Source organism: Marmota flaviventris, chromosome 17, assembly GCF_047511675.1.
Source record: "Marmota flaviventris isolate mMarFla1 chromosome 17, mMarFla1.hap1, whole genome shotgun sequence".
Classification (NCBI taxonomy): domain Eukaryota; kingdom Metazoa; phylum Chordata; class Mammalia; order Rodentia; family Sciuridae; genus Marmota; species Marmota flaviventris.
The window spans coordinates 54,883,286-54,907,001 of record NC_092514.1 but is presented as its reverse complement, the minus strand read 5'-3'; the positions used below and the strand labels follow the sequence as shown (position 1 = coordinate 54,907,001).

Below are 23,716 nucleotides of genomic sequence, written 5' to 3'. Positions count from 1 at the left end.
TAGCCGACCTGGGCTCGCCTTTCACCGGCCGGATCGCTGGCTCCTTGCTCACGCGGCAAATCGCGAACCACCTTCTCTGTGCAGCGCGGGCCAGGCTCAGAGGCCACTGGTGATCAAGACAGAGACGGTCCCCATACCTTGCTTCCCCGGTGAGCACAGGTGATGCAGGGCTCAGCTGAGCAGCTGCTGTGGCCCGGCCAGCTGACTACAGGGCACCTGTCACCTCCTGAGGGAGGTGACCGTATGTCCACTGTTGCCATATTGGTGCCTGCTCCTCCTGCTGGCAGCTCCTTTGTTTATGTCCCTGTAGAGTATCCCCCAACCTGTCCCTCTGGTTGTGACTCCGCCAAGCAAGCAGTGACTCCAAGTGGCTCCAAGTGCCTGGCGACCCTGGCATTTACAGGCAGCACTGTTAGGCTACTGCGGAGGCTGCTTTCGAGGGCATCTAGCACCTAGGCTGGGGAGGGATATGGGGAGAGAGCCCCCCACTGCCCGTGTGGGATCAACAGCACAGAGCAGAGTGAATCAGTGATATTCACATCCCCACTGAAGCCATCTCCCAGCTGTGTGGCCTGGGACCAGCCGCTTTCCCTCTCTGAGCCTCATTGTTCTTGCCTGTGGAACAGGGGGATTGTTGAGAAGAGTAAAGGAAAGCAGTGCTGGGCACCCGGCCTGCTGCAGGGCTGCCTGATGCTGGCTCCCTTCCTGACCCCACCCTGCTCAGGTGGCCAGTCGGTGTCCTGGGCACTATCTGGGAGCTGCCTGCCCCCTCCTGCCTGGAGCGTCCTCAGGCCCCAGCTTCCAGCCCTCTGCCGCTCTGAGCTGAGGTTCAGCCCCAACCCGGGCGGACAGCCTGGGGAGGCCGCCCTCCTTGCCACTGTGGCTGCCGCCGCCTTGATAGCTTTTTAATAACTTTGCTCTGAGACAATCTGCAGAGCGCTCGCTCGTTTGTCTGCCTCTTAATTAAAATTACCGTTTTCCTAAAAGAGCAAGGACGCCGCTCCCTCCCCGGTCCTGGACGCCGCTGGAGAGGGAGAGGGCGGAGCCGTCCTCCCCGCCCCTCCGGGTCTCAGGGCCACCTGCCTTCCCTACACCAAGGCTCCGCCTACGGGGTGGGCTGCGGGCAGGGAGCTGGGAGGAGGCCGGGCCTCCAGCAGAGGCCCACTCCCGTTCTCCTTCTCCCCGCTCCTCTGGAATACCTCGAGGACAGGGGGCCCAGGACCCTCCAGGCTGGTTCTACATCTATAAGAAGGTGGAGCAATGCCAGCCTGGCTTTGCACCCAGAGTGGAACGAGATCTGGATGCATTCTGGAACCGTCCGGGGGAGGATTGTTAGAGAGCCCAGTGGGGGTGCGAGTGGTCTGGGGCAGAGGCCGCCACCGCGCTGGGCAGACAGTGGGCTCAGCCCCTCGCTGACCTGCAGTGTTGACCTGCATTCAGAAGAGACCCGAGCTTCCTCCGTGGGCTGTGGGTGCTCCTTTAGTCATCTGGAGTTTTGGAAGAGTCACTGATCATCAGGAAAATGCTAACGCCCAGGCCCAGCCGAGTGGAGCGCCGCCTGGGGCCCTGGGCTGGATTCTCCATCACAGCTGAACCATGGGCTCCAGGCTGTAGACTCTTTCACTGGGGAGGAGGCAGAGGTGCCCACGCAGAGGGCTAAGTAATAGTCTAAGGCCAGACAGATACTGCCAGGCTCCAGGGCAGCTTATGCCCTATGCCCTCTCCTTCCATCCTGCCTTCCTCCCGAAGTCTTTCTTAGGTCTAGCCCCAGTCCCTCATGCTGCATACAAGATGCCTTTGCCTCACTTCTTCCTGCAAGTGAGGTTCCTCTGTGATCACTGCCACTAAGAGCTGGCTCAGGTTCAGGCCCACCTTCTCCTCCCAACCCTGCTCCTTCTGAGATGTCTTTACTGGACCAGGTCGGGCTTCAGCAGCTTCATTAGCCTTGGCCCTGTGGCTCCTCTTCCAGGACTATGCCCAGCCCACGTATTGCTCACATAGTCATTCAGCAAACAATTAGTCCACACCTACTGCCTACTGTGTGCCTGGCCATGTGGGAATCTGAGATCATGAAGCAGAGTTTAGCAGGGGGCACTGTGCTGCCTCCTTTATCCCCTCCTGTTTCTGCCCCGCCCTCAGCCACCTTCCCCCATCACCTCTGGTCTCCCCACTCTGAGCCCCCAGAGCCCTGTCTAATCTCTTCCTGTGATCTGCCTTGAACAGTCGGTTCTATATATATCCAGCCTGCTAGTTTACCTTTTTTTTTGTATGGGGGATTGAACCCAGGGTGCTAACCACTGAGCCACATCCCCAGCCCCCCCCCCTTTTTTAGTTGCAATTGGACACAATACCTTTATTTATTTATTTTTATATGGTGCCGAGGATGAACCCAGGGCCTCGCACATGCTAGGCGAGCGCTCTACCGCTGAGCCCCAGCTCCAGCCCCCCCCAGCCCTTTTATTTTTTTATTTAGAGACAAAAATCTCACTGAGTTGCTGAGGTTGGCCTCGAACCTGCAATCCTCCTGCCTCAGCCTCTCCAGCTGCCTACTGGTTTGCTTTTGCTCTTGGAGGCAGCAAACACACTGCCTTGGAGGGCAGGACATGAGCAAGACAGTGGATGAGGACCACAGGGAACAGTGGGGACTGTGGCAAGGAGAGGTGCACGTGTGCTTCTTGTAGACACTAAAACCCAAAGAAACAACAACAATAACAAAACACCACCCAAACCAACAAGATGCCTGAGCCCCAAGGTGGCCACAGTGTGGCCATCGACCTTGTCCCCGCCACTGCCTGGCACATGGTGAATGTGTTCTGATTGTTAAATGACAACGTGACTGTAATGGCCAGGCACTGGGCTAGGAGATACCTGATCGACCTTATTTCCTGTGCATTATTTCCCCGTTTTGCCACTGAGGAAACAGATCAAATGACTTGTTCAAGGTCACACATGGGAGGTGGCAGACTTCGACTTGAGCCTCGGCTTGCTTTGTCCTTCTGCCTGCTGTTTGGTCATGGGTGTGTGTCCATGTGACACATGACATCTGTGTCTGCCCTAAGTGACAGGGAGCCCTTGGGTGGCCAGGGCCACTCAGCTGATGTGCATTGCTTGCGCACGAGGTGGGAAGGTTGGGAGGTGAGGGCCAGGAGGCAGGAAGGGAGCAGGGGCCCCTCGCCTGAGTCCACCCCTCCTCCTCAGCCTCTGGTCCTGTACCAACAGCCTGGGGACAGCGTGGTGACAGGTGCCGAGCTGCAGAGATGACAGCGCTGCTGATTCCCCCATAATTACTGTCTGATGAGATGCCAGAATTAGCCACTGCGCAAGCATGGGGTGCAGACAGGGGGCACAGTGCAGGCAAGCAGCTGGGGGAGGGGAGCTTCTCCTTCCAAGCCTGGGGCCTTCTGTCAGTAGGGTAGCAGTGGGGAGAAGGAAGTAGGTTAGCAAGGAGGAAGTACTGTGTGGTTAATATGCATCAGTTCTTATGTGGTTGTGGCTTCTCTATCCTCATGGTGGCAGGGCCTGTCCCTGAGGTGGCTGGCTGTTGGACAGGTCATCCAGGGCCTCAGGCCACTGGCCAGAGAATTATAGACAAAGCAGCTACTCACTCAGACTTCCAGACTCACCCTTTGGTGTCTGGATATTGGTTCTGCCTTGCTGGGCTGTGAGGGGCATAGGGGACGAGAGTCGGTCCCTCTAGTCACATGAGCAAGCCCAGGTGCCGGGGCGGGGGTGGCAGATGGAAAAGCCTACAAGGAGCTCTAAGTTTTAGCTGCTGTGGTGGGGAAAGGCGTCCGTCTCCGGCAGGAGAATCAAGCTGGACACTGAGGTCCAAGGCTGGGGAGGCCTGAGGCAGGAGCAGAGGCCGGGAAGGCTGGTCTGGGAGCCGCGGAGCAGCTGCTCATGCCCTGGACGTGTTCCTGGCCACTGTGTGGGAGCAGAGGGGTCTGGGAAAGGCAGCTTACTAGAAAAAGCAGGAAGGAGTCATCTGCTGGGCTCCTGAGACCTTGTCAGGCCCATAGAGCGGCTCTGAAGGCCACCCAAAGAGAGGGGTGGTGACAACATGGGACTTGCCAATCAAGGCCAGGTAGAAGGTCGAGGCTCTGGAGGCCAGGACACAGGAGGGAGCTGACTGCTGGGTGCCTGCCCTCCCCCAGCATTGAGCCTCATCTCCCTAAAGAGGTTGGGTAGGGGCTGTGTGTTGCTGGGACAGGATGGTCCCTTCCCAGGGCCTGGGACCGACAGTGACATGAGAAGTTCTGTCCTTATAGCTAAGACAGACTCAAGGGCAGAACCGGCATCTTCCTTGGGGCCGCGGGGTGTCGGGGAAGAAGACCATGGTTGAAGTCAGGCTCACTCACCCACTCCAGCTTCAGACAAGCTGCCCTTCCTGAGCCTCAGTCTTCTCTTCTGTGCGATGGGAGGGCAGCCTCACCTGGCAGCCGAGAGCCCCGCGACTCCTGGCTGTCCTGGGCTTGTGGAGAGGTGTCGGTTCCCTGCTGGCATCCAGTTAACCCCTGGGCAGGTTAGGACCTTTCCTCAAGGTGGCTGAGTCTGAGAGCACTGGGGGTCTCCAGTCTTCAGCAGAGGGCAGAGCACACCGTTTAGTCCCTGCCTTCCAGCCTGCGCTCCACCTTCCATTCTGCCACTACGGTGGGGGGTGTTCAGGTTAGATAACAGAGGGAACTTCCCCTGGTTTCTGATCTGGCCCAAATTCCCAGGTCTGCCTGGACCCAGTGGCCAGGTGGGAGACTTGCCTCCTCCTTCTCCTGCCTTCTGGGAACTTGGGGCTCTCCTCCTCCCGTCCTCCAGCGCCTCTCAGGATGCTAACCTTGGCGTCCCGAGGGACAGCACATAATGGGCTGCAGACTTGGCTGCTGGCCCTCAGCTGCTGGCAGGACAGGGGAGTGATGGACACGGGGGCAGCCCTGTCCTCAGCCTCAGCCTCAGCTGGAAGCTATAGAGGAGGAACCAGGGCGGGGGCACCCAGACCCAGAGGAGAATTTTGGCTTTGGCGTTGCTTAAGCAGCCGTCAGAAGCGGGATGTCCTTGAAGTCCCCGGGCCCATCCTGGGACCATCCTGTGTTTCAGGACAGAATGGAAACACTTCAGCAAGGAAGCCCCGAACTTGGCCAAGTAGGCGAGGGCCCCAGGAAAGTGCCTCCGTGACATCCCCACTGTCCTCCACCCAAGCTGGACACACGAGGGAGCCCCAGCTGGGCCGCAACCTCTCTGGAGGACTTGGGTGCACTTGGTGTGTGTGCCTGGATAAGGTGCCCTGTTGGCCCAGGTGACTCCTGTCACCTGAAGTCTAAGATGGCCTCAGAGTGGTGGGGGAGGGCGATGACCCCCGTCCTGGCTGGGCCCTGGTGTGTCCCTCTGCGTGTTGATGGAGGATGCAGGGGAGGCATCCTGGTTGGTGGGCGAGTGCTGTGGGCACGGGTCTGACAGCAGCTGAGCAGCAGACGAGCTGCCTGGGCCACTGCGCCCAGAAGCCCCAGGCATCTGTGGCTCAGGCGGCTGAGGGAGCTCTCCAGGGGTCCCAGGACAGGGACAGGGCTTTCCAGGGAGGGCTGAGCCCCATGGAGGATGGGGTCTCTTTGAGGTGGACTTTGAGGGGTCTGCAAGACTTGGTCCTCTGCCCGATATTTATGAGGCCCTTGAACACAGCGTGGACCCCACCCCACCCCAGATGGAGTGACAGATGTGGCTTCTCCCCCTGGAGACGTGCTTCTCCCGGCCCTGCACTCTGCCCCGTAGCTCTCAAGGTGTAAGTGAGGCTCTTTGGCTCACACCTGCTCTTCCAGGTGCAGCCCCTGGGGCCAGAGAGCCCCTTGGGGGAGAGGGCATTGTGGTGTCCTCTGCGTCCATGCAAGCCGGGAGGACAGGCCCCTCCCTCCCTCCCGCTGCCTCTCCAAGATGCGGAGCTGACAGGACACCTTCCCTCTGCGGTGAGCAGTGGAGACGCCAGGCAGAAGTTAGCTTGTTAACACAGCACCGTGTGGGCACTGCCAGGGCTGTTCCCAGCTTTTCCAACTCAGGCTTCAGACTGAGGGTGACATGCTCCTTTCCGCATCTCCACCCCCTCTTTTTCCAAGGAAGCCAATTAGCCAAATCTTCATTAGACGCTAAAATGCAAAAGCCCACAGTCCTAGTATGATACAACTCTGACAGCAGAGTGAAAGCAAATGAAGCTCAGGGGGAGATCAGGAAGGAACCGGCCTCCCCTCATTTCCTTGGTCGGATGCCCTGTGCAATGTGCAACCTGCATACCTGTCCATGATGGATATTTTTTTTTTTAACAAATGGGAGGATTGAGGCTCAGAGAGGTTCCTGACCTCCTCAAGGTCACATAACTAGTTAGTGGCAGAGCTGGGTTTGAGCAGAGCTTTCTCACCCTCAGATTCAGTGATTTTTGGTAATGCCACAGTTTTGCCTGCTGTGTGTGGGAGGGAGGAGCATAAAGAAGGGGGGCGTTTGTAGCTCTGAAATTCTGACTTGTTGGCCCTTTTAGAAAGAGGGGGGTCTTGTCTGAGTGTGTGGTCGGGTTGTTACGTGGAGACCCTGGCATCTGTGTGCTCAGCATACTGCCTCCCCGGGGCTGAGTACCCAGGGCCTTACTGGGCATGGCCCTCCAGCATGTGTCTCTGGGCTCGGGTGCTGCAGTGTGCTTGGTGACTCCGAGCTTGTTAGTCTGTGTCCTCCTGGGGCCTGGGGCCTGGAGAGGGGCTCCCCTGGCAGTTGCTTTCTGGGAAGTGGCATAGTGGAATGGAAAAGTCCTTGTTCCCAAGAGCCAGGACACCTGGGTCCCCTCTCTGGCTCTGCCTGCAGCTCCTGTGTAACCAGGCCCGTTTTGCTGCCTGGGTCTCGATTTAGCTACTGGGAAAGGCTTTGGGGGGCCATAGAGCACAACCTGGCATCGTTGACTGTTCCCTCTCCCCACCCCCCTCCAGAGGTGGTTTCTGGGTCTCCCCCTCTTGTTCTGATCTTCAGGACCACCCAATCTGTGTAGAATGCCATCTCTACCATCAGGGAGAGCCCTCGGCTGAGGGAGGAGGCACAGGCCTAGACTTGAGGAGCCCCCAATCCAGTGAAGTAAAGGAGGGCTCTGAGCTGGCCGTAGGAGGGCCCTGCCTGAGCGAGGAGGCAGGCTTTGCCCAGGGTGAGGCTCAAGTCTGATGGGGGCAGACGTGGGTCTGCACCAGGGTGTGCTCAGCCTGGGGAACTGCACTCCCTGTCCTGTGACTGCTCCCAGTCTGAGAGAGTGGACGGAGCGAGCAGGACAGTCCTGGGGTGGGGAGACTGGCAGGGGGAGCAGTGGCTGCAGCCATGCCCCCCACCCAGGGAGCCTCAAATGCTCCTCCCTGTGGAAGGCTCCAGAAGCTCTGCTGGGAGCAGAGAGGCCCAGGCTCCACCCTGACAGCCTCTCCTAGGCAGGTGAGCTCTCCTTCCTCAGCCCTGATGAGGTCCTTTAATTAGATTCCAACTCGTTTACCAACTAAGTGGCCTTCGGTGGGCTTTAAATCTGTGCAAATTGGTTTGTGTTTTTCTGTCCGCGTGAAGCTGTGGCTGGCGGCCTCCTGCCCTCCCCACCCCCTCCATATCTCCTCTGCTCCTGGCTCCCTCCAGGGTTCCCTCGTCCCCCTTCCTGTTCCACCTGTCCAGATGCCCAGCTCCCTGGAACTGGGGCAGCAGGGTCCCTGGGCCTGGGATGGAAGAGAGCGCAGGAACACAGGCTGCCACCGGGCAGAGAGTCCATGCGGTGACTCAGGTTAAAAGGCTCAGCCTCCCTGGCCTTAGGTGCCCTAGCTGGACATGCCTGCCCTAGCTCTTCCCCATGGTGACTCTGTAGCTCCATGCTGATGATGGGGACAGGGCCCAGGGATGTCACCAGCCAAGGACCCTCTATACCCTCCTGCCTTGCTCACCTTCTCTCCCCACTGCGGTGCCCACACAGTGGGCAGGGCCCATCTTGGGAGAACAGGCTCTGCTTGGCCTCTTCCTTCCTCTCCGTCTTCCCTCTCATACCTGGGGGGAGGGGCACTGTCATCATTCCATGGGGACGCAATGATGACAGCTTGCCTGGCCTTGCCTTCCCCTGACTCCTGTCACCTGGAGTCACCTTTATCATCTAACCTCCCCTATGCTTTCAGCTCCGTTACTTAGAGGCCCTCCCCAAAGACCCCATCCCAAGACCCCTCGTCATTCCTCTGTCCTCCCCCCCACACCAGACAGGCTCTCTTGAGGTGGCCTGATATTGGGGGGTGGGGTGGGGGAGTGGTTTATTGGGTTGGCAGGGAACAGGGAGGTCCTGGGTACAGGTCTGGGGGTCCCTGGCTGGAGCCAAGCTGAGCCCCTGTTTCTGATACCCAGTCCAGTGGCCTCCCTCCCTCCAACGTCCTCCCCCCAGCCCTGCCCAGGCCTCTGTGGCTCTGGCTGGAGTGACAGGGAGACTCAACAGGGCGCTGGGCATTAGCAATTTGGGGGGATATTACACAGGAATGTTTACAGGAAGGCAATTGCCCGGAAAATGACTTTGGTTGCTGTGGTATGGGGCGGAAAAGCTGGTTTTAGAAAACAGACACAGATGGGCTTCTGCTCCAAAGACCCACAGACAGACAGTGGGGTGTGGGGCACGGGCACAGAGGGAAAACAGCCGGGCACCCAAAGACAGAGGCCAGGTTTTTTGCTAGGTGGGCAGGGGCAGGCTTCCCAGGGCCTCGGCCAGGCTGGAGACAGATCCATCCCTGGCTGACCTTTGTCCTCTGGCCTCTCACCTCCAGGCACAGTGTGCTTCCTGCTGCATTAGGTGTCAGCAGGATGGAGTCATCAGGTAGAATTGATGGTGGCAGCGCCTCGGGCCTCCTCCAGGGCACCTTGGGCTCCTCTTGCTTTGGCTGCAGAGGGGGGACTGAGGGAACCTCGTGCTGCAAGTGTTTGCCCGTGTGTGTGGCAAGGTGCTCAGGGTCAGAGGCAGGCCCTGTATGCTTCTACCAATTTCTGTGAGCACTTCCCCTCGCCCTGCCTAGTTCTGGAGGCCCTGGGGGCCCTGGAGGCTCCCGAGCAGGTGTCACCAGAGAGCTTTTTGCCCTTCCTCTTGCCAGGCCTGCAGCCTGCCTCTGACCAGGCAATGGATCCAAGGCACACATGTGACAGCCTTGCCTGGCCTCTTGATCTATCCAGGGAGAGGGAGACAGGGTCCTGAGCTGGGGGCCTGGTGAGGCCTGCCCCAATGGCCCCCAGAGTCCTTTGCGCTCTCTCTGCCGAGGCTTAGGGTTTTGCTTTTCCCTCTAATTTCCCCCCTTTGTCTCCCTTCCGCCTTCTCCCCCACCCTCCTCTCTCCCCATTCTCTTCCTCTGATGATGATGTCATGTGTGAATGCTGCCCAGCAGCAGCCAGAGGACAGACTAGACGGTGACATTCAGGGTGAAGACGCCAGGTGGGGATGGGTCCAATGGCTTATGAGATGGTGTCACTAAGATGTTGCGATCTTAATTTTTATAATGAGTTACAGTGATCTCATGTAAAAGAAAGCTGTGGAGGATAAAAATAAGTCAGGCCCATAAATAAACGTGGAATTTGGAATTGTCGGAACAAATAACTGTCGCTCTCTTCTCCAGCACCTGCGCCTTTATTTTCAGCTGGCCACTGGGGGGAGCCCACTGCTTCCTGGTCACCCCGGCCTCCCCCATTTTCACCTTCCTTGATTTACCAGGCTGAGCAGAGCAGGACAGAGTTCCCCCTCCCCACCTTCTGCTTTCCCTCATTGTAATGTTCAGTTTCGCCAGTCCCTAGCATCTTCCCTTGACTCTGATTCAAGATTCAATAATTAAGCTAGGCATGATGGCATAAACCTGTAATCCCTGCAATAAGGAGGCTGAGGCAGGAGGATTGCAAGTTCAAAGCCAGCTTCAGCAATTTGGTGAGGCTCTAATCACCTTAGCGAGACCTGTCTCAAAATAGAACATGAAAAGGACTGAGGATGTGGCTCAGTGGTTAAGTACCCCTGGGTTCAATCCCTCGTACAAAAAAAAAAAAAGAATTAGAGTAGGCCTTGACTGTGAAGGGCCCTTGGAGAGAAGGGAGACCTGCAGCCTCCATACCTCCCTGGCTCCCCTAATCTGCATTAATCTGCATCCCTTGGTGGGGGGCTTCATTCCCATACCAACTCCCCCAGCACACCCCAGTTCTGCTTCCCTCACCCTAGAGTTCCCTGGCTCAGGGTCCTTCAGCCCCCATATCCCTCCCAGTAGAACCTGCCCTGGTCCCCCAGCAGGGCCCCACCACTGAACAGAAAGTATCGATTGGCCCAGGGCCGCCAGCCTGCAGCCTGCTGCTTGCTATATTGGAATCGATCTCCCTGGCGTTTCCTGGGCTGCTCAGTCTCGGGAGGGTTAGGGCTGCTTGAGAACTTGTGGTGGCTGGAACAGGCTCAGGGGTAATCGGGAGGTCATCCTGCCAGGACCCATACACCACAGGTCAGGAATATCTTTCATTGACAACAATGTCCTTGCTTCTCCATTCTCTTCCACTGAACTTCCCACTCAGTGTGTGGGACAGGATTTGGAGTTAACATCCCCATTTTACAGATTAAGATCTGGGGCTCCCTAGGGGAGATTTGCTGACTGAATGGATAACTAAATGAGTGGCTAGCCTGGGGTGGCTGGAGGACGGAGGTGACTAAACCCAGGTGCCTCTCTGGCAGGGCTTTTTTCTCCCAGTGCTCTGACTTGAGGTGCTTGGGAGGCCCCAGGAGATGAAGTCATGTCTGAGTTTTCAGGGTTGCCTGGAGGCCAGCAGTGGAACCTCTCTCCTAAGGGCATCCAGATGGCTGCCCCACCAGGAGCCCCGCTGGTCCTCCCAGCTCCACTGGGCCCTGCAGAAAGAAGTTGAGTGTGTATGGGGTGGGGAGCCAGGACAACTGAGGTACTCAGATGCTCCAGCTTCTTTTTGTTAAATAAAGCCAAGAATCTCGAAAGTTCTTAAATTGATTCTAAAGCATTTCAAACCAAAGTCCCTCCTTGCTGCTGCCCCTTGGAGTTAGCAGGTTGTCTCTCCAGCTCCCTCCCCATCTCCCACCCCCCAAAGTCTGCACTGTCCCCTCAATGCCAGGGGCGGGCGAGCCCTGGCCTCTAGAGGTGGTGAGACTCATCCTGCTCCTGTCTCAGTTCAGGCCTGCTCAGCGTATCCCTCCCCACTACCTAGCCCTTCCCCAGAAAGATGAGATTGTGGTCACAAAGCACAGCCTGGGGCTCCCACTCTGCCCCCTCTCTGCCTGCTCTGGGATCACTCTGCCATCATCTGCCTGGAAGAGCCAGATGAGTCTTGGGGGTCCCCCACAGTCACTGCCCGTCTCAGACAGATACTCTGCTTGCCCACTCCAGACGTGTCCCCCAAGATCCCCCCAGGAGGTAGAGAAGGAAGGGCATGAAGGAGGACAGGGAGGAGATAAAGGTCTCTTCTGGGGCCAGGAGGCTAGCAGCTAGAAGAGGGAATTTAGAAACCTGTAGCCGCAGCTATGTATGTTCAGAACCCAAGGAAGGCAGAGGAACAAGGCTGGCTGTCACAAGGGGAGGTGTCTTGGCTTGGGCAGGGCTAGGGCTGAACTCCAGAACGGGTTCCAGGATCTCTTCCATATCAGGGAGCCGTTGGCATTGTATTAACTCAATATAGTTTTTATTAACTCACTTTAAACTTAAATGCTTTTACTTAGAGGAAACCTTATCTCACTGCGATCACAAAGGAACAGTATCTATGAAACCAGTAGTTGGACCTTCTCATTGGGATTTTTTTCCCTAATCCTTATAAAAATAAAGGTACAATTATTACAGTATAAAGCAATGTTCCTCTCAAAGTCATCTCTGTACCTGGACCTCACTAGGGGAGCACAGCAGGGGACAGTGATTGTGGTGTGACGGATGAAGGATCCCTTAGGAAGGGAGGGGGTGACCCTGATGCCTAGCATCTGGGAGACTGGTAGATAAGCAAGGAAGCCCACCCTGCTCTGGGCCATGCACCCTCAATACAACTGTCATCTGCAAAGGGAAGTGTGGCGTGCCAACCTAAGACACTGGTATCAAATTTGGCCTCTACCACTCACTGCAGCTTTGGGCTTGTCACCAGACCTCTGAGTCTCTATAGCCATCTCTGAAACGACCACAGTAACACCCATCTAACGAGGGAGATAGGGGCTCTTGGGCCATGATAATGGTGGGGAGGCCCTGGTAGGCTGCGGATCTCCGTGCCGGCAGGAGATGCTCTTCCCATGGTTTTGGTGGGAGTTTCTGGATCCTCTCAGGCTGTGAGCTCCAGATGTACATTCCTTAGCCACGGCCAGGGGAGGAGTGTGTGTGTGTCTGACTCAGTGGCCTCGGTGGCTTTTCTTAAAATGCGGCTAAATTCCCCTTTTCCTCCTGTGGTTGGCAGAGGGTAACCGAGGCTTGGCCGCAGGCCTGATGAACACTGGATGCATGGAGGGAGGCGGGGCACTGGTGAATCTGGCCGAGTCCCAGAATTCCCAGCCTCAGCCCTTTTTGCCCTAGTTGGCACTTAGAGAAGCCCCCCTACCCCAATCAGGCAGTGTGGGGACAATCAGGCCTGCAGGGCCTGAGTCCCTAGTCCTAGGCTACACTTGGAAGGGGTGCTGCTTTAGGGTGGTGGGTTGCGGGGATGGGTGGGTGCTGGGGAGGTTGCTTATTTCCCAATGGGGATGATTTCTGGGAGAGAGAAAGGGCAGAACTCTGTTGTATGCCCAGGAATATGGTTGAGCGTGGGGTGAGGACAACTTCTGGAACCTCTAGCCATGGGTCATGTGAGCTCAAGGGTAGGGAACAGCAGGGCAGGAGAGGCCAGGAGCTCAGGTCTGGTGGGCATCTGGGAAGGGATTCAGAGTTCTGCGTGGGGACCTCAACCCCCGGCCTTCTCTTTGTTTCTTGCTTCTGTACTGTCCTTTGTCCCCTGTGCGTCTCTTATGGGTCTTGAGATTGTGTGTGTGTTGGGAGGAGAGACTGAAAAAGTGGTGGGGTAGGGGACTGAGCTGTTCTGTCTGCTTTCTTTTTTCTTTAAGTTTGTCCCAAATCCATCTCTCGCTGTTCTCTCTGTGCCAGCCTCTCCTGTCTGTCTATCTGTTTGTCTCTGGGAAGGGAGGGAAATGGGGGTCCCTCTGCCCCAGACCTTGGGCCTCCATCCCCTTGGGAAGCCCTCACTCCCCAATGTATCCCAGTCCTGGCCATTTTTACAGGCAGCCCCCAACCTTGAGGATACTCTGACCTGGATATGCAGGTCTGAAGGAGAAGGCTAGAGCCTCCAGCCTCTCCTTAGAGGACGCTCTAGAAAGGTGCACCGCGCAGGCTCCGTTTTACATCTTTCAGGAGCATAGAAAAGCCACCTCCTCCTTTTCCTGCTCCTGTGTACACCAGCTTTAGAAAGGGGAAGGGGTGTGTGACCAGAAAGGTGTCCCACCTTTTGCCCCACTCCTCATGCTTTGGTCTCAAGGACAGCACCTCCCACTGTCATTATCGCCCCAGCCTCAGGAGGAGGAACACGAAGTTGCTTCCTGGCCTTGCTCCCCACCCACACCTCGCTAAGTGAATTTTCCACCTGGTCTACCCTCCCTTAGTACCCCACGGGGGGACCGGCAACTCTGAACGCACCCCAGAAGCCTTTCTGTCCCTAAGCTTAGGCCGGCTGCGACCCGCCCCGCAGGGACCCCCGGTGGGGGTGGCAGCCCCAGGCCAGGCACGCCGTGACCCCGCTGCGCCCCTCTCCCCTCTCGCAGATCCGGAGCGGAGCAGCCCCCCCATGCTGTCTGCGGACGATGCCGAGTACCCGCGGGAGTACCGGACCCTGGGGGGAGGGGGCGGCGGGGGCGGCGGGGGCCGGCGCTTCTCCAACGTGGGGCTGGTGCACACGTCGGAGCGGCGGCACACGGTGATCGCCGCCCAGAGCCTGGAGGCTCTCAGCGGGCTCCAGAAGGCGGACGCCGATCGCAAGCGTGATGCCTTCATGGACCACCTGAAGAGCAAGTACCCCCAGCACGCCCTGGCCCTCCGAGGCCAGCAGGACAGGATGCGCGAGCAGGTGAGTGGGAGCCCTGCTGCGGGCTGGGGCGGCGGGCGGGGAGGGAGGCTGACCGGTGCTCCCGTGCCCCAGGCTCAATCCAAATGAGAGGCGTCTGGGGCAGATGGGAGGCGGGAGGGCAGAGCTGGGGAACTGTCTCCCCAGGGCAGTGGCCCTGGCTGGCCTTTTCTGGAGCCTGGGGAAGCGGATTGGGGGCTCAGCTGTGGTGGCATTTGGAGCACGGATTGAGTAGAGAGAACCCAGCCTTTTCACCTCAGGCTGTTTGGGCAGAAGGGCAGGAAGGTGTGCCTTGGAGGCCGAGCAGTGGCTGGGAGGAAGGGAAGGGACAGCCATGGGGACTGAGGCTTCTGAGCCCAAGGGTCTGCCCAGTGGTGGAGTTGGAATGTTTGGCTTTGGCACCCCCAGTGGGCCCTAAGAGGTGGGGTCTGTGAATTCTCAGCAGGGTGGATCTGATGTGTCCACACTCCCTTCAAGAATAGAGCCCCAACTGGGGTCTTTTACCTCTTCCTCCCTGATTCATCCCAAGACTCACTGAGTGATTCTGAGCTAGAGGTCTCTCTCTGTGTTGCTTTGTTTGTTTCCTGCTTACAGAGGGAGTTGGGGCCTTTGCCTCTGCCTCTGGACTGGACGTTTTCCTTCCATTTGGGGTGGGGCGCATGCATGCTAGGCCAGGGCTCCATCACCAAGCTACGCCCCAGGCCCAACGCTTCCCTTTTCAACCTTCCCCCAATCCTTGGGTTCCCGACTGCACCCCTCCACCAAGCATGAGCTTCTGATCTGTAAGAAAGTTCTTTCTTGGGACTAGTATTCTGCTTTCTGTTCTGAATTTGTGGGGTGCCTTAATGATTGCTGCACATTAGCTGCTGAGACTCAGGTATTGTCCCCTCTGGGAGAAGAGACTAAGGGATGGTGACACATCAAATTAGCATCCTTTCAGTCAATACTTGGGGAGTGTCACTCTGTCTTGCTCTGTCTCCCTTATCCAGGTAGTACTGGGTGTAGCTGGGGAGAAGCATCCCTGTCCCTACCCTCACTGCAGGGAACAGGGACACATTGGCACATTTCTGGTACCCTGTTTGCCCCCCCTGAGGTCACCTCTAGTTCTGTCTGGCTTTTGCCTTCCCCCAGCTCCAGAGTCCTCCTGGGAGCAGGGTCAGGTTGGGATAAAGAAGAGCTACAGATGAGCATCTGGCCCTCCGTGGTTGCCCTGTGTGCTCTGGCTTGGTGGGAACAGGGGCATTTGATGACAAATGGGGGGAAAGGGGAGGAAGGATGGTTAAACTTTGTATGAGGGACACAGTTCGAATGGAGAGGGTTCAGAGGAGGGGATATCAGGTGGGCAGACCTGATCAGGGAAGGCTTCCAGAAGGAAAAGCTGCTTGGAAGGAGGAAAGGGTTTGAGGAGAGGAAGAGAATGCTGTCCTTGGAGGTGCGGGGGTGGGGGGCAGTGGCATGAGCATATACCAGAGTTGGTTTGGGGAGTGGCGCAGATTTCCCCTTGGCTGGTGCCAGAGGCTCAGGGGGTTGGGGAGCTGCGGGATATACATACAAGGGAAGGCTGGAAATTGGGACCAGAGAGCGTGGTGTCATGCTTGTTTTGGAATGGTGACTAGGAGGGCCCCTAGGGGGCTGGAGGCAAGGAAAGGAGAAGAGGAAGAGTATACCTGGAAGGATGAAAAGAAGGGGTGGCGATGGGAGGGGTGACTAAGCGTAAGTTGTTTGCTGCCTGGATCTAGGAGGCAATGACTGGAAAAAATGGGGTGACAGAGAGATGTTGGTGCCTTGGAGAGATCAGGAGGGTGGGGAGGAAATGTCTGGGGGGGAGGAATATAAGAGGAGTTGAGGAGTGGGTGGGGCCTTCAGGGGGGATGCCTCCAACTTCAGAGCAACCACAGCTTCAGGAGGAGACTTGTGAAGTAGGTCCTGGGACATAAGAGGGCCATCAAGGCAGAGAGAAGAGAGCCTGTGATAGTCAGGGAAGGGTACCAGGAAACTTCTGCATCTATGAGGAAGAAAAGGAAGGCCCTAGGGAGCAGCTGCTGGAAGAGGACCTGTTCTTCCGAAGTCCAGATGAGTGAGTGGGGAGCAGCCAGGAGTTATGGGCCCGGAGAGGGCTAAGGACTCATTTCTCTTGGCATAGTGACGTAATGGCCAATTTCAGGGATTAAGGAGATGGGAGATGGTGAGGAACCAGAGCCCTGACCACAGACCTTCTGGGAAGGTTTAGCTGGAAAAAGATGAAGCTATCCTGGTGGTAGCTTCAAGGGGTGGCAGGCCTGGGAGACAGGATGTGGCCATGTTTAGGGGCCTCATAGGCAGCTGGCATGTTCACTGGCATGAGCAAATACCCAGGGAGTGAATCCAAGCATAACCACTCTCTGAGCGTCCATTCCCTCCCTCAGAGTCTAAGTGGCCAATTCACATGTCACAGGGTGCTGGGGGCCTAAGCATGACACTGGCTCAGTGGCCCTCAGGGGAAGGGAGGTATGAAGCTGAAGATGCTGAAGCCCAGAGGGTTGTGAGGACGGGTCCCCGAGGAATCAGGTCTGGTGGCCTTGGGGTAGGAGAGGAAGTCACTTCCACTGAGTTAACAGGGAAAGGAGATGTGCTGTTGGGGCAGAGACAAGTGGGGTGAAGTTGTTCCTACTCAGTGTTCCCATGTCTGTGAGGCCTGAGGTGGCATCCTCAGGAGGAGGGAGAAGGCCAGGAGCAGCTCCCTGTGTAATATGTGGCAGGCAGGCAGGCACTGGGAGGAAGTCAGGAAGGACACAGGGATTTAGTTCAGGAATATCTGGTAGGGAAGCCCCTGCTCTGGGCTCAGGGAACCCTCCTCCCGACAGGAGAGACAAACATCCAGAAATCGCCCTGGTACTAGTTAGAGATGCAGCCAATGTAAGAGACCCTCCATCCCTCTGTGGTGTGACCTCTGTGCCCCAAGGCTTGCCCCAGCCATGCCCTTCCCTGCCCTGTCACAGCCCCAGCGGCTCCTGCCCGCTCCCCCTAATGGGGTGTCCCCCGCTTCACACACACAGGTTGGCGGCTGGACCGTGGACCCTGTGTGCCTCCTCAGCTCCCTCTGCTCCCACCTCCATGGCGATTCCGCCCCCTCCGGGGCTGGCCAGCCTGCCCAGGTGAGTCACCCACCTCCACCACCCCCAAACCCATGGCAGAGCTTGGCTTTGGGGAGGAATTTTTTCTTTTGGAGGGGGGATATCCAGAATTTTAATTTTGCAATCCTTTCTCTTTTATGTAGGACCCCCCCATTTTGGGGAGACATCTATGGCCTGTACCTGCAACTCCCCTGGTTATCTAATTTCCTACAATGACCTCCCCAAACTAGCTGGTTTGGAGGAAGGAGCTTTTTGAGGGACCATGCTCAGGACTAACACACACACACACACACACACACACACACACACTTCTACATTCTTTCTCCTTTAAAAAGGAGAATCCCATATCCCATCTTGCTCCTTGCATTTCCAGAGGTCTCTTCTTCTCCACCCCCCTCAGGAGATCATCTTATTCCCTTATCCACACCCTACTCTTCCATTTCTGAGCACCACCAACCTTCCTCTGATGCTCTACCATCAGGAAGTGCTACAGGATGTCTCTCTCCCACCCTTCTTTCTATGCTCAAGGCTTATCTCAAGTTTTTAAGAACATTTGGGCATCTTGCCATTGGTTCTGTCCTTGTTCCCAGGTTTCTCATCAAGTCTCAGTTTCCCTGATGGGACACACTTAGGACACTAGGGCTGGGCTCCAGCTCAAGCCTGGACACTGACATGGGAGATATCTGAGGCCCAAGGGGGGATGAGGGACCAGGGAGTCCGTTGCAATAGGGAGGGGACTGCCCAGGAGGGGCTGGGCTTGAGGATGTTCAGCTTAGGAAGCTGAGGAGGGATAGTGGCCAGATCCAGTGGAGGGAAGGGGTGCCAGTTCCTCACACAGCCATGCCTCATGGAGAAGAGCAACGGGGCTTGAAAATTAAATGAAAGAAAATTGTGACCACATAGGACACAAGCCTCCAGAGCATGGCCGTCTGAGCTGAGCTAACTCCATCTAGCAACAGATTGCTGCTGGCATCACTCAGGGCACTCTGCCCACTTCCTTTCGGGTTCTCCGTCCCATCTTGGCTGAACTTTGGGGAACAGGGATGTGTCTGCTCCCAACGCTAGACAGCAAGTGAGAGACTTGTCCTGAGTGACTAAGTGTGTGGTGGAGGCCAAAGTGGGGCTTAGAAGACATGGTGATGGGGCAGAGGACAGGTGTGACGTGCACAGGCAGGTTCTGGGTGTCTATCCCCCTCCCCAAGAGGTCCCCTGATGGAGCATCTTGGGCTGTGATAAGGTTAGGGTGACCGACAGGAGTGAGGCTGGACTTGGTAAGCTCAGTTGTCTCAGGTGGTGGAGTTCTAGTATGTCCACATCTGGAATCTGCTCTTGTGGAGAAAGGAGAGCTTGAGGGGACCTTTGCCCCAGGGCTTTGTAATTACCTGAGAAAGTGGCTGTGCACAAGATCTTGCAATCACTTGATACTTAGAATTCATCACACCCCTTATCCCCCAGAACTGAGTCTGAGGTTTTTTGTTTTTGTTTTTTCTAAAGTGCAGGAACAGAGACATTCAGCAGAGGACCAGAGTCACACAGCAGGGCAAGATCCATCAGAGGCCAACAAGGAAATTTAGGCGTCATAGGCCTTCCAGACTGGCTAGGGATTAAATCATAGGAGAATTAAAAGGACAAAGTGCACAGCTGAGACCCTGGCGAGGGGAGGCTGTGGGCTGGAAGGCGGCGGTAGGTCAGACCTTTAGGGGTGGGCACAGTGAAGAGGACCGCGGGAAGCGACTAGAGGTTAGACCAAGCCATAGCCCCTCCCCCCGCTTCCACTAGGCTGTCTAACCTCCCTTCCTCTTGCTGCAACCCGAGTCCCGGGCGGCGGACCGGCGTATCGGGTGACCGCGGCGACGCAGCCACCAGCCTCCGCCGCTCCGCGGCGGGGCTGCGCCGGCGGGGCCGCGCCAGGGGAGGGGGCCGAGAGAGGGGATGTGCACGGCGGCGCGCCGCGCCGCGCCAGGTGGAGTCGCGGTTACCGGGGCGACCAGGGCCCGGGCCGGCTCGGCGGCGGCGGCGGCTCTCGCATTGCAGCAAAGGGCACCGGCGGCGGCGGCAGCTGCGGAGGCGGCCGGGGGAGGGGAGAGCCCAGGCGGGTGGGTGTAGGGGGCGGCCCTCCCTCCCCCGCCCTAGGCGGGATCCGGGGCTGGGGCCCCGCGCATACACCTGTAGCCACAGGTAAGGGGGAGCGGCTGTGGGGCCGGGGTCGCAGCCTTGGGTTCGTCAGGGGGCGGGGACACGGAGATGGGGGTCCCGCTCTGCGGCACTCAGGGATGATCCCGGGCTGGGGAGCGCGCAGCCGTTGCGGGTTCCCAGTCTCTGAGAAACGCCCCCTCCCTTCCCCCACGGCATTAGGTGCCCTCCGCGCGGGACGGCCCCCACCCCTAAATGCGGCAGGCACCCCCTCCCCCAACCTTGGAAAGTCATGACCTTCGCGGGGTGCGCCCTCGCCCCCGGCGGTGCGGCGGATCCCGCAGCAACCCCCTCCACGCATGCACTCCCCGTCGGGCCGGGGTAGGTGTGGGCGGCGATCCGCACACCTGGGGGCAGGGTGCCTGCGCGTGGCGGGGGGAGCTGGCGCCCGCTGGGGCGCGTTGCGTAGCCCCAGGCTGGGGGCGGGTGTTTACGTGGACTTGGGTTCAAGGGAGTTGAGAGGTGGGTGTGTGCGTCGTGCACGCCGAGTCAGGGGATTAAGGGGCTGGGGGTGCGCACCGTTGACTGGCCTTCCTGTGGGAGGCTGCGTAGTAGCGGCTTGAGGTCAAGGAGGTTCATGCACTCACCTAACCTACAGGAGACTTGGGCCCAAGGGATGGTGGGGGATTTCAGCTGGCTGAGCTAAGCCTCCCAAGAGGCTTGACCCGCCCCTGCCACAGGGCCTGGGTTGGGGAGAGGGAATGGCCAGCTCCCCTCTACCAGCCGCTAAGGAGTGGGAGTGGGAGAGGGAGGGGCTTTAACCCTCAGCACCAGGCAAAAGCTGTTTTCTCTGCTCACCAAAGAGTTGGTTTGCTCCCCTAGGTCTCTGGAGAGCCCCTTTCCCTATTTCTGAAAGCCTTGTCCCAAGGGATGCTGGGTTTCCATCTTAACCTTTTAGAATCCCTCTTATTTTGCCCCAACTCCTGCAAGATCCTTCCTGCCAGTGGTTGCCCCTGGCTGGGTCTCTCCTTCACAGCCCTTTCTTCATTTGCCTTCTCACTGCCTTCTGGGAAGTCCAGACCCCTCCTGGAGAGTGTGGAGGGAGGTCATTCTGCCTTAGTATTAAGGTTTGTGCTAGGGGTGGGGAGCTGGACCTCTGGGCCTTTCCTGTCCTCTGCCCTCTTTCCCAGGGGGCTTTCTGGTCCTGGGAAATTCCCAGGGAATAGGCCCAGAAGGCTGAGCAGCTGGGTGCCAGGAGATGGAGGGAGTGGGGCCTGACCAAAGTATTCGAAGCCACTCCTCCTCGTGGGCTGGTCCTATTTTGTTGGCTTTTGTGGGCCTGCTACAAGCTGGGCACTTGTTGGCACAGCAGGAGGGAATAGACAACAGGGGAAAGGGGGCTGGAGTTGGGTGGAGAGTGACTGACTGGGAGTGTGCCCCTTGGAAAAAAGGGAAGGAGCCTCTGCTCACCCCAGGCTGCCCCTGGGTCAACACCCTGGAGGAGACAGAGGATGGGCTGTCTCCTCAGGCCTCTTCCCACTGCAGTTTCCCCCTCAGAACACAGTGAATTACCAGGAAACCAGAGGCCTCAGGCCTGGCAGCTCAATATGGAAGAGGATCATTCTTCCTTACTTTTCAGAGGGTGAAGAAGCAGGATTCACTTCAAAGAGGCTCTAACAGCTCAGATCCAGAAGCCCCAGGATTCTGATCATAGCATCACTCAGATACCCAAGTTGTTCCCTAGGCACAAATGTGGCTCCTCTTCCGTGTGTACCCTTTCCTGGGGACTGGCTGACCTTTCCTGTGGCACTGATGCCACCACCCTATGCTTTGGGCCTTTGGGCCATGCTTATGATCCATTCCTTCCAGAAGACTGCCCCATGAATGTGCCAGTCTTGGGACCCTGGGGCAGGCCCACATTGAGGGCATAGCCAGTGTGGCTGTAGCCAGGCCCTGCCCCATCTCCCTCTCAGGGATACAAAGTGGGTCCCAGTCATCTTCATAAGGTACCCTGAGTCCAATGCTCAGACATTGGTGGCGGGGTGGGGGTGGGGCTCCTTTTGCCTCTCTTAATTCAAGAGATCACTGCCTTGACATGCCATGTTTGGGACATCATAGGCATGGGAGAGTGGCTAAGGTTGTCAGAGGCACCTGGATCCAGCCAGTAAAGCAAAAGAGAGTAATGACTCTTTCTCTAAGGCCATGTGTGTGTACTGTGTGTTCAATGATTTGTGTTTCTGGAGAGAGAGAGAGAGAGAGTGTGAGGAGAATGGGTGTCCACGTGTCATGTGTGATGGGGACTCTGCGTATACTGAGGGTGGTATGAATGGTGTCAGTGCTTCTGTCTTCTATGCCTGTGAGATCCTGCATGTGAGCAGGTTGGGGTCCTGGGCGTGTGTGTGTGTGTGTGTGTGTGTGTGAGTGGGGATGGCCCCATATGTACAGGTCTGAGTTTCTGTTTATTTCTGGGGCTATTTCTGATAGCTTCTAAGTGCTTGTGTGCCTCGGTGGGTGTATTTTGTTGCTCTGGGTGTGTTGGTGATGTCCTTATCTAAGGATGTAAAAGTCTGTGTGAGGCTGTGTGGGAGCGTGTGTGTTGTGGGGAGCTGTGGGTGGCCCCTGTACACACTGTCTGTGCCTGGGTTGGGGAGTGAGGGACACAGGCCTTCTCTGCAGAGCCGTCCATCACAGCCAGTCTGCAAACCTGACTCTCATAAACCTTCCAGTGCCCTCTGCTTGGCTCTGCCTGCCCCCTAGGGTTCCACTCCCTCTCCCTCCCCTCCTCTTTCAAGGCCACAGCAGCTGTGGGTAGAGCCTGTTACTCAGCCTGTCCCCTCTCTGCTTGTGAGCATCCCCTAGCACCAGTGGGGGACAGGGCCGGGGGGAGGCGTGTCCATAGATTATCCCAGGCATTGGCTGGGGTACAGACTTTGCCTTCTTCTGCCTGGTATGTGACTAGTTTTTCATCTTTTGGAGCCAGTGTTACAGGGAGAGATGGCCATCAGGGATCTGGTGGGGGCAGTCCTGGCAAATGAACCTCTTCATCCCAGTCCCTGCTAGCCTCGTCCCCACGGTAAAGGGCTGCCTTAGTATAGCCTGTCAGTCAGGGCACCCTTCCACTCAGCCCCTTTCCAACTCCTCCCAGCCATGACGGCCTTTGGGTGGTACAGGATACTCAAGCCTGGTGTCCTTCCCCATCAGGAACCTCCAATGCCCCTTTTCTCTGCCATGGCTCTGAGGCCGGGGACTCTTGCCTGTTTGTGCCAGGCACCCCAGGGCCAGGCCATCTGCTGCCTCTATCTTCCTGCTGAGGCTGGCACCGGTCAGCAGGGTGCCCTCAGCCTTGCCAAGAACCAGCCCGGCCTCAGGGTGGCTCTTTCCTTGTTCCCAGCCATCTGGAAGGGCCTTCTGGTCTCTAGGGAAGGCAGGGTGACCCGAGTTACTGTGAATGAGGGGAGCCTTAATCCCCCCATTCTAGGGATGTGAGGAACCCTGTATCTCTACCCAGCCCCAGGGTATTGCCCAGTCCCCAGTCTCCCCAGCTCCTTTGCTGCCCACAGCTCCCTATTCATTGCCCAGTGCTGGGAGTCACTGGCATCTGTCCACTCTCCTCCATGGTCAAGGCCCATCCTGTCACACAGGCCTCCCTGCCCTGTCCTGGGACCCAGCTGCCCTCTTCCACCCCCAGCTCTGTGCCCTGCTGGGGTCCAATTCTGATCCTGCTCTGCTCCATTAATGTGCCTTTTGCTTGCCTCCCTCCCACCCCTGAGACTTGAGTCTACATACTCAGCATTGAAGGTCACTTGGTGTCTGGCCTCAGCCCCCTTTGCAGCCCAATCTGCGGCCCCAGCAGCCTGGACTGTGGACTCTTCTCCCACACTCTTTCTTGCCTGCTCCTGGTGCCCACCCATTCTCTTCTCCACCCAACACACCTTTCCTTCCAATCTCCAGCTGCTCATTTTTCAAGACCCAGCTCAAATGCCATCTTTTCTGGGAAAATTTCCCTGGCCTGCTACAACCCATCCCCGTGCCATCTCTCTGACCCTATGGCCCAGATTTATCTTTTTAGATTCTCTCCTGGGTACCTATATCATGGTCGTCTGTGCCTTTTCCTACATGTATCTTTCTGAGGGCTGTTACTTTAGAGTTGTGCCTAGTAAATATCTGGAATGCTCTCTCCTGCCTCCACCAGCAAACCTGAAGCCTTCCCATCCTGGGTGCACCAAGGTGTTCAGGTCTCAGAAGAGAATGGGATGTAATGGGCATTACTTCCTTCCTGCTCCTGAGGGGGTGGAGGGCCCATGTCCCAGGGCTGAATGTTGAGCTCCAAGGGTCTCTAACCTGCCCCCTGCTGCCCTTTTCCTCCCTGCCCCCTCATAACCATCTCTTCTCTTATT

The 23,716-nt window shown here is 57.4% G+C and overlaps 1 protein-coding gene across 1 annotated transcript in view; it reads left to right on the top strand.

The window, feature by feature from the left end:
- The window catches only part of Srcin1 (SRC kinase signaling inhibitor 1), a 61,051-nt gene that overhangs the window by 8,789 nt on the left and 28,546 nt on the right, over positions 1-23,716 (top strand). The window contains exon 2 of the mRNA XM_071603012.1: positions 13,775-14,076. Coding sequence (XP_071459113.1) covers positions 13,775-14,076 — 302 coding nt within the window. The remainder of the gene's footprint in view (positions 1-13,774; positions 14,077-23,716) is intronic.